The 10,438-nt window shown below is 46.9% G+C and overlaps 1 protein-coding gene across 2 annotated transcripts in view; it reads right to left on the bottom strand.

Moving 5' to 3' along the window:
• Nucleotides 1-6,186: 6,186 nt before the first annotated feature.
• LOC8037032 overlaps nucleotides 6,187-10,438 on the bottom strand; it is a 53,023-nt gene continuing 48,771 nt past the window's right edge. For both annotated transcript variants that reach the window (XM_042288700.1, XM_042288701.1), the window contains exon 5: nucleotides 6,187-9,498. In XM_042288700.1, the coding sequence (XP_042144634.1) occupies nucleotides 9,400-9,498 (99 nt within the window). In that variant the 3' untranslated portion in view covers nucleotides 6,187-9,399. The remainder of the gene's footprint in view (nucleotides 9,499-10,438) is intronic.

Raw genomic sequence — 10,438 nt, 5'->3', positions numbered from 1 at the left:
ACATTGGGAGAGTCTGGCCAGTAGGTGTGACGACGAAGGCGCTGGAGAGGAGAAACGTGAAGGAAAGGTAGGAGAGCGCCGAACGTGCGAGAGAGGACGGAGGGAGCAAAGAGGAAACAACCGCCATTTTGACGCAACACTGAACAGGCTACGCGTCGTCTGTTACGGGCCGACTTCTTTTTCGCCTGAACGAAAGTATGCAGTCAAACGTCAAGAAAACGTCATTCGTTAGCTTTTTAATCCAACGAGGAATAACACTGTATCATTTTCGTTCCAGAGCCAGCAAAATTAAAGGAAAGAAGCGAAATTCGGATGTCGATCCCATGCATTCCATTGGGCGAATGAAAAAAAAATGGCGGCCCTTTTCGCACAGCTGGGAGCAGCCGGGAGTTCACGCGCATGCTCTCGCGCCTCGTACTCTGCGCCGCGGGCTGATTGGCTTACTCGGGAGGGGGGCGTTACGGCGGCGAGATCATAAAATAGCCGAACTCTCCCGATATACGACTCTGCGAGAGGCAGACGGAAGTGAGGAAGGGGGGGGGGGGGGGGGAATTCATTCCCTCTGTGGGAGTTCTACAACTGGCCTAATCCAGAAATTTTTGCTTCGCACCACGGGTCACGTGACGCCGCAACCTATTTGATTGTCTTAAGCCCTAGTCGGGTGAACGAATTTATTACAATCAGTGCCGCCAGATATTTGGGTATCCGCTCGTGTTCAATCAAAGATGAGAATAGCCGAACTCTAACAATGTCTTAAGCTCGACATATGGTCTATGTAGTGAGCACGGTGGAAGAAACACATTTAGGTGATGAATCTGTCTGACGCGGCGGCCACATTATGTTCAGTGGACTACGCGCTTCACTCGCACGGGGATAGATGGCGCCCAAGTATGGGGTCCCTCCAAACCAACCGCTCCGGTTGTTTCTCCCAGCGGAGGTCCAGCCATTCCTTCGCTCACCGCTTCTTGTTGTACCTCACCGCCGCCACGCCGCCACCAAGTCGTCAGAGTCAGTAAATCTCCTGTTCTCTTCCTTCTTCTTCTTCTTCGGGCTAAAGGCGGGGGGGGGGGGGGGGGGGGGGGGGGGAGGAGGGTGCAACGAGTTGCGGACTTCGGTCAAACATTTGTGGAAGTTACCTTCTGACACTTCTAATGTAAAGAACAGAAAACTTGTTTCGCCTGCGTGTCCTAGATGTTGCGACAGAAAAAAAAGAAGATAAATATTGGCATTTCTGGCACCCCTCAACTCACACCCAGTCTTCGGGGTCACACCTGGTCCCCCTCCTGGTGACGTTATTCGGGGTGTCGTGTAGCTTCCCGTGTGCTCTCTCGGAGGACGCTTCCTCTCCCTCTCTTTGCTGACATTAGCGGGCGTTATGCTGCGGCTTAGAGCCGAGCGAGGTCACGTAGGCTTTTCGCCGTAGTTCCTTCGGCTGCCATTCGCGGCTGCAGGTGGGTAAAAAAGCTCAACTTTTGCTTTGTGACTATGCAGCGGAATCGCGGCATTTTTAATGAAGGAGATTTTTTTCTATATCGTCCGGGAAACAATGAACAACGTATAAATGACGAAATGCAAATTCTTTTATTCTTAAAATCGTTGCACCCCCTTTACGGCTCACGCCTTCGTGCACGATGGTGGCACCTGTGATGGACACAGCACCAAAGCACAACACAAGGCCAGCCACTGGCCTCACACCATCACCACACCACGAAAAAGGCGAGCACGCTACGCCGCCGACACCGTGGCCGCCGAGGTGGGACCTCATACCACAGCACCCTCCGCGGCGGCGCGAACTACTCCTGGCCTGGACAAGAATGATGAAACTTTTCGTCATTCTTGTCCAGTTTGCTTGCACCTTTACATTAAATTGCATTATAATCATAACCTTAAAAATGCAAGCTTTCACTCTTGTTGCTGTTACACTGGTGGCAGCTAATAAAACCTGTTTGCTCTTCTGACGCTAAAGGGGGGGGGGGGGGGGTCGCTCTCCTAAAGTGGAAAAAGGTGGGAGGAGCTTCCACTTTGTAATTGACCCGGCAGAAACACAACCCTGCCCATTACAAAAAGAGAGAGAGAGAGGGGAGACTTTTTTTTTCTTTTCCTGTTTGATGCGACGTAGACATGTCACTGCTTCAAGCACAACTTCGTGCTTAAAACAGGGTGTCTCTCTAAGGACGGGGGTACACTCTTGAAGAAACGTACGTTCGTCACTGTACCCGATGATCGCAGGTTTCATAAAATGTCAAGGCGGTGTTCTCGTTTATTATTGACTACATTACCGAGAAATGGAAGATGTAGGTGAGAAAATGAAATGCATTATTATTATGAGATCCGGTCTCTGTGGGGAAAAAAGTACTATCATTCCAGTGTTTAAGAAAACAACTTTTCTTGATCAATTTTATTTTATTGCTCAACTATGCGGTGTTCGATGAAATGGCGTTTGATGAAACGGCTTCAATGTAACGGTATTCAATAAATCGGTGTTCGCTTAAAACTCCGAAACCAAAATAATTTCATCCTGCAAATTATAACAAAAAAAAAAATAGAGACGATGTTAAAACGAGCTTTCCCCCTCCCCCAACAAAACGTCATCACTATCCACGCAGTGCCGCCCAGCTCGCGTCAGTGTGTCGTGCGTCGCGTCAGTGCGTCGCGTCAGTGCGTCGCGTCAGTGCGTCGCGTCAGTGCGTCGCGTCAGTGCGTCGCGTCAGTGCGTCGCCTCAGTGCGTCGCGTCAGTGCGTCGCGTCAGTGCGTCGCGTCAGTGCGTCGCGTCAGTGCGTCGCGTCAGCGCGTCGCGTCAGCGCGTCGCGTCAGCGCGCGTCAGTGCGCGTCAGTGCCGCCTAGCTCGCGTCAGTGCGTTCGTCGCGTCAGCGCATCAGCGCGTCGTGTCTCACAACGAGCGCGACGCTAGGACGTGGCGACGCCAAGACGAACGCGTCTGCCACTTTGCGTCGTCTCTCGTCGAGATTGCTTTCAACGTGCGTCGTGCGGTGGGGTGAATCGGGGATCCCGTAACGATGACGTTGTGCGCAGGCCTTCTCTTCGAGGTAGGTAGAGCGTCCAGGGGGGCGTCATCTACAAGATCCCGTGTATTGACGTAGTGCTTCGCATATTGGTGAAACCGAACGCAGGAGAGACACTCGTCCGAAAGAACACAAGCGTTGACGTCTCCTATGCACCGCATCGTGCAACCAGCCTGAAGATCGAACTTGTGGAGCGTATTTTGGACAATGGGGTCATTCTTTTTGTCTTCGCGGCCGCAACGAACTTGGCGAGGGAGGAAGGGGGGGGGGGGCACCGAGAACTGCTAGAATCGTGGTTCATTCGAAGGGACAACGTCATCGTGCAACAAAAGACCGCGGTCTTCTCCCCGAAGCGTACACGGAACTTTCCGATAAATGCCGAGCGCAAGTTCGTCTGCTTCTTGCACGGGGGCTGCGACGATGTCAGAACGCCAAAACCTAAATGGCTCATTCAAAAAAAAGAAAAAAAAAGAAAAAGAAAAAGAAAAAAAAAGATAGTGCGCACATCTTAAGGAAATTTATTGAGTTTTGCGAACTATTCTTTTAACCAAAGCCAATCAGAGCTATGAGTCGTTCTGACATTACCGCAACCCATAGGCAAAGAGCAGACGACTTCCTCTCCGAATAGAACTTTACATTGCTGCTGTACTTACTGAGGATACCTCCCACATGGTAGGCGAAACGTTTAATGAAATTGTTTTTCTTTTACAGCGAAACTGTGTATGGCTAGGGTTCCATGAATATTTCGTGTGCGTGACCAAGAACTCTACGCTCGCACGGTATACCGACGCGCCGCACCGCACCCATTCGCCGCACGAGCCGGCGTTTGCAGCAGTAACTGTTCTAAAGCAAAAGCCTAAAACGAATGGCATCTTGCACGCGCGTTCGTCAACGCTTTATTTGGGTTACTTACTTAGAATCTTTTATACGGGGAAGGCGTGCGCGTGCGGTGCGTGAAACAACATTCCCTGCATTCCTCTTGAAGCTTGGTTAATTTAGTAATCTTCGTGTGCGTGTTCAAAAAACTAGGCTCGCACAACCCTCCCTTTGTCGCCGTTCCAAGCGTCTGCGTGCCTAGTTTCCTTTCCTTCCGCTGTCCCGGGGTGGCGGTCCCGTCGCGCGTGTCTAGTTTCCTCCAGTTCCTCGGGTCGGCGATAGTCGTCCACGCAATTGCATACAAAAAAAGAAAAAGAAAGACAAGTTGCCCGTCTTCCATTCTCAATTTTACTTCTCTCGTCGTGATGGGGAGGCCGCGTATGGTCCGGACTCCCGAAGAGCAACGCGCCTTCGAAGAGCAACGGCGGGAACGGCAACGAGAATGTCAGCGGCGGCGGCGGCGCCGGCGGGCGGCACGTGTACCTTTCGTCACGATGACCACCGATCAAAAGAATAAATGTGTTCGTACCTTTGTTCAAAATTCTGCGTCACGTCTGTGTCGCATTCTAAACCGCTTCACTGGGCGTCCACCTTCACAGAGTTGAATGGCTCCCAATTTTTTAAAATGTCATGTCAAGTCGGAGTCTTCATTTTAATTCACGACGTCTCTCGGCTTTTGGAGTACTTTCGCAACAATTCAAACGAATCAACGATTGGACCCGAGTGGGACAGCGAACGTTGATTGGACACGAGACCCAGCCGTACGCTGACACAGCGCTCGTGTGCTCGATCTCACGGTGATGACGTCACCATCCCAGCACAGCCTTTCATTATTCTGGGCGGTGTTTTGCCTTCGATACTGGCGCCATCTAGAAGTCGCGCGTTCAACCGGATGGATGGATGAATCCGGCTGATCCCTCTGGATCGGGCGGTAGCTTACGCCACCTAGCCATTTCAACCACGTCACGAGCCGCGCGCCATCTGGTGTCTGAAACGGAAGAATAAATAGAGGTACCGCACCCTCTTAAATCAAACAAATACGAGCGTTTTGTTTTTTTATTATTTATCTTCAACTTTATTTACTACAACCCGGCTTCAATCGCTCAATTGCTTGTAAACATCGCGTAATAAAAATATTAAAGAAAAACGAAAGAAATAAATGGCACCTTACAAACATACTTACATATACATACATGCGCACATACGTACACAAATACCCACACATACGCACTCGCACATTGCCTCAGGGCGAAACGATATAAATCTAACAGTGACAATAATTCTAGAGAATTACGAACGCCGTTTTCGGGAAGTCGACCGCATGCATGAAGAACATTCCGCCACTGGTGAATGAAACATTGTATTGGGACGCGTCCACAAATTACTTTCGGAATTGTAGGCACCAAATGAAATAGATATAACGAAGAAAAAACAAATTAACATTCTGTATGTTGTAGTAGCCATTCAGTCTCCACAATCGAATGCACTACCAGCATTATGACATGTTCTTCCTTCAAACGTAAAATTATTCCGCATTAAAAAAAAAGTGTAGGTTTTACGTAAATAAATTTGAAGTTTGTTAGGGCAAATGTACTTTGAGAAAATAGAAGTATACGTTTAATATCTAAATTTAGACGACCGCATTGAGCGCTAGTCTTATAGGACACGGGTTTCCATTCCTATTAGTTTTAATGAAAACCTTTAGAAAAGCGACGATTTTCTATGGTCGTTAAAAAAAATTAGGATGATATTCAACAGTCATTAAAGTAATTAGAGTAATTAAGGAAACTACTTAATCGCTATGTAAGCTCGAGCACCAAATAAGAGCTTTCATTTTAAAAGCGAAGCTCTTGCAAATGCATACTGAAATCATTTTACGAATGATATATGTACAGGAAAGGAACTGCAGTCTTTTGTTAATTTTTTATTTCTGCACCCCAATTCACTTATGTCTAAAAAAAAAAAAAGATTATCAGTTTCTGTTTACAATGTAAACACACGTAAAATAGGAATTTTTGATGTAATCCAAAACCTGCATTTCTTTAAAAAAATTAAAAAAAAAACAGAAAATTTATTTACATACAGACCCTAATCAAAGACGATTAAAACCATATTGTCTATTTCTGTCTTGCGGAAGCTGTGCCAAAGCGTGTGAAGAAGGTGTATAACCTAAAGTTTTTTTTTGTTTCTTTTTGAACTAGGCGTTATACGATGTTTGATTAGTGTCCGATGCATTCCTTACTATGGGAAACTTGATGCCTCGGGACGCTAAAGTGTGAGGCAGGCTGAAGTCACCAGGCGAAGTTTTATTTGGATAAACGTCAAAAGTACCAGTCACTGAACAAAATTCAATGACTGGACCAAAGGTCCAATCATTTCATTTTAGATTGTGGCACGACTCAGGGTACCAAAGACACCAGATTCGAGCCTATGGGAAACGGAAAGACTAGATGCGCCCCCGGAGCTGAAAACATGCGTGGGCGCTGCCACAAATGAAACAAACAAACATTAAAGAAGATGAGAACAACAATAATAATAATGATGACTATATTGTAACAACACTCAAAACAACAGCAGTATTCGGTGCCTACACCCGGCTCTCAAAATAATAGAAGGAAGAGGAATGTCGCTACAGCACGCTATTGTTCGTGCTGAAGCGAAAAACGCTGAATTGTGAAAGGAACGCTGAGGTAATTACTTTGAGTTTGAATGACCGGCCGGCCGTACGCTCTCGAAACTGAACATATCAATGAATGAATGGCTCTACATATTGTTTCGGTCGTGATGGCCGTGTGATCTGAATGAACCCTACCATCCTAAAATAGTCGGAGCCCGTAAGCAGCGTAACATATCATCACACTTGGGTGACGCTGAGCGTTTTTCGACGGGTGGACTGGACGCAGCACCCGTATTCGAACAAAGCCTGCACTTAATCTCACTGCGATGACGTCGAAAGTGGAAAGGCTGGAAAGGTTGCGCCATCTATGGGCGACGGCGGGAACCTGAGAACCGGCAAGTCGGTTGCTGCCGTCGCTCATAGATGGCGGTAGCTGCCCAGAGTTTCGTGTCATCATTTGTTCGCTGACGGACACGCTTCCGGAGAAACTAGCCCTTAACAGCTCCGCTGTTGCGAGGGTTGCTTGGTTGTATGGCTTAGGCGCCCTGACCTCTACCTTAGTTTTTGTAGTGCTGTCCAACAAGCATAACTGCGCATGACCGGGAGCTATAGAGCTATGTGAAGCGTCACATGGTTGGAGGCAAATTAAGAGAAGCGTTACTACAATAGCCACGATGAAAAATCGAGCCACATTTAATTTGAAGGTTCAACTATTAATAATATTGTTGGGACGGTTGCTTTCCTGCCTTAAGAATAAAGACAAAGGAGAGGAGAAAATTGGTGCCGTCAGACTGATAAATTTGTCGCTGTATAAAATTAGTGGTTCGTGGAAATTTGTAATTATGAAATGTCTGGATAACAGATTTTTTTATTAGGGGTAGGTCACTCGCCGTAAGGCGACCCTACCTGTTTACACAAGATGTAAAAAAAAAAAAAAAAAAAAAAAAACCTGGTCGAGCATAATTGTTTTTGAACCAGAAAATACCAATCTTATACTTGTTTTCTTTTTTTTAGTTCCTATCGAGTTTTCAACTTTACTTCCAACAGAGTCCCGTACCTTCCAAAATATTTGGCCTTGTCGAAAAAGAACTACTTATTTTATTTTTCCTACAAAAGTTTCACGCGGCTTATTTTCTAAGGTAAACTTGCGTTAAGTCTATCGCTTTCCGTCATCTCGATCAATAATTACATCCACCATTTTGTTTTCCACATTACATAATTTAATGAAAAATGACATGCGTTTCTTTTGGCACGCTTTTGTCGTTTCAAGCACACATAAAGAACACTCACATATGAAACAAGCTGAACTAGCACTCACACACACACAACGTCGCGATTATAACTCTCCCGCTCGCTGGAACCGAACTTTCACAACAATGATACACGCGCGAGCTCTCCAAACAAAAATAAGAACAAAAAAATGCAACTAGAAGGAACTGGACAAGTATATCAAAGGGGATTCAGGTTAGAACAAATTTCGAACATGGTAACCGCCACTACTACGAAGTAGCACGCTCAGGTGCTACGGCACAAAAAACAAAACACAAAGCTATGGTACAGCACAACCCCCCCCCCCCCCCCCTTTTTTTTTCCCCCGCTCAAAAAAGAAAAAAAAAATAATAGGAAAAAGATTTACGGCAGTTACAAATTGGGATTGAAGGCAGGTGAATTTCGCTCGGGACGCTACACCTGAGCCGGGACTTCCGAGATGCATTTATACCACGTGTCAGCAATGAGCGTGCCTGGCTGCATTGCGTTTTTAATTTTAAAACCTTTCCGCTGGTCCGACAGAAAATGACATTGGACCCCCTAACGTGAAGCGTGACACGCGCAAAACACGCAATCATAGCATCAGCTTAAAAAAAAAAAAAAAATATATCGGCACTTTTTGCGCATATAAAGCGTGATAAGTTTCACGGCTAATGCGCATCACGGCTATTATGGCCTTACATGGGAGACTCCTATTAAGCGTTACGCAAACCTCATCAAGTGACGTACTACGTGTACCGTAGGCGTGAAATGCAAGTCGTATTACGCGTGACAGTTTACTTATCTCAAGTGACTGGCGTCATGCCTAGTGTGGATAGAGGTTCGCGCTCAAGATCGATCGGAGTAACAGTGAAACTAAGTGGAACATGAACCAGTCACACAGTCGCCCTCGTTAACGCTAAACGTTCCAGATCAACCTTGCTTTCAACAGGACAAGACGAGGGCATTTCGACCAATCCGCGCTCCGCTTCAATCGGTTTTCACGGCATGCGACCGTATGCATTTGCGCCAGTAATAAACGAGTCAGCTGTGAACAACGTCACCATTTGAAAAGCCTGTCTACAAGGTGACACGTGGTATTCCATCTCGGCCGTCGCTATCAAAATATGGCAGCTCTCGACAAGCTCGCACAACCTAAGAGCGCTATGCTATGTACAGGCGTAGGAAAGAAAACAAAAACAAAGAACTAACCAAACATAATGGAACACAACCTATGGTCACTAGAGGCAGTAAACTATACATGCACAAGTGTTTCTCGTCTTCACCCAACTAAGAGAGGCTCCGGTAAAGTTACGTGAACGAACATTAATATGACAGCGACGGGTGAGTGGACTGGGGCGGAGAAGCGTTTTTTTTTTTTTTCTCTTTCTTCCTCCGCACGTGGAATCATCGCTCCCGGGCTGTGTGGTCACGTGACCAGTTCTTTTTCACGCAGCCAGCAGAAGCAGCAGCCATTTTGTTTTTGGTCGGTCCTTCCGAGGTTGCGCCGGCGGCCGTCGCCGAGCGCCCCCTGGTGGCGGCGTGGCTGGGGTTGGTCGTGACGTCACCGTCGCTTCGTGCTCGCCGATTGGCTGTGAAGGGTGGCGCGGTGTTTCCGGGCGTGGGGGCCCCGACTACGCCAGGCTGTTTTCGGCCCGGTTGATTTCCATCACTATTTGGGCGTGTTCCTCGAGCAGTTTCGCGAACTCCTCCTTGCGAAGTTCGGCGTTCATCTAAAAAAATAAAATAAAATAAAAAAAAAGAAACAAAGGAGGTTACGCAATGATTTGTTGTTTACAAATAAGCGCGTTCGTTCATAGCAGCCGAGGTTCTTACGCGTACCATAGCCTCTGCGCACATTCCATACGACAGGCAGCGTAACCACCATTGCGTGACGTCGGAATTATACGAGATGAAATATTCACGCCGCTATTTCTTATAATTCTAAAACCGGCAACGATACACCGAGAAAAGAGTCAAAGTACAGGCTAGCTGGTGGAAGTCAACCATTTCGTCGTTTACCCTGAGACTGGGGTTTTTTTTTTTTTTTTGAAGAGCAGAAGTAACAGAAAAAACAGACAGGTCTCAAACTCAGCTACGCGTTTTTTTCTTAAAAACGCGTAGCTGAGTTTGAGACCTGTCTGTTTTTTCTGTTACTTCTGCTCTTCAAAAAAAAAAAAAAAAAAAAAAAAAAAAAAAAAAAAAAAAAAAACAACAACCCCAGTCTCAGGGTAAGCGGCGAAATGGTTAACAATACACCCTTTTCAAAAGTACGCGCCATACAGCAGCTGCTGTGCCAGTTATCCCGAGTCCATCAATGAACGGGCACCTAGTCTGACCTGCGCTGGTCACGAGGGCTGTGGCAGCGTTCGGCTAAGACACAAATCCTACCACACGCTTCGTGGGAAAAAAAAAAAAAAAATGGCGACCGCCAGTGTTGTTTGGTGAGGTTTTGAATGGGGCCCATTGGTTACGGCAGTCGGCGCCGTAACAAACCGTCGCGACCTGCAAGAAGTCAAATCTGGGGGTTTTAACGTTGCCAAACTTAGGAAGGGGGTATCTTGCGGAGAAGTGAGCTAGACTGATTTCGACCACGTATGAATCTTTTGACGTGCAACCGAAATCTCGGTCGTACGTCGTCCTCTTCTCCGCGATAAGCCTCGGTCAGATTGC

This window comes from Ixodes scapularis, unplaced genomic scaffold, assembly GCF_016920785.2.
Source record: "Ixodes scapularis isolate PalLabHiFi unplaced genomic scaffold, ASM1692078v2 PGA_scaffold10__122_contigs__length_95168666, whole genome shotgun sequence".
In the NCBI taxonomy this organism is placed as follows: Eukaryota; Metazoa; Arthropoda; class Arachnida; order Ixodida; family Ixodidae; genus Ixodes; species Ixodes scapularis.
The sequence above is the reverse complement of the archived record's forward strand: the minus strand, read 5'-3'. Positions and strand labels throughout refer to the sequence as shown.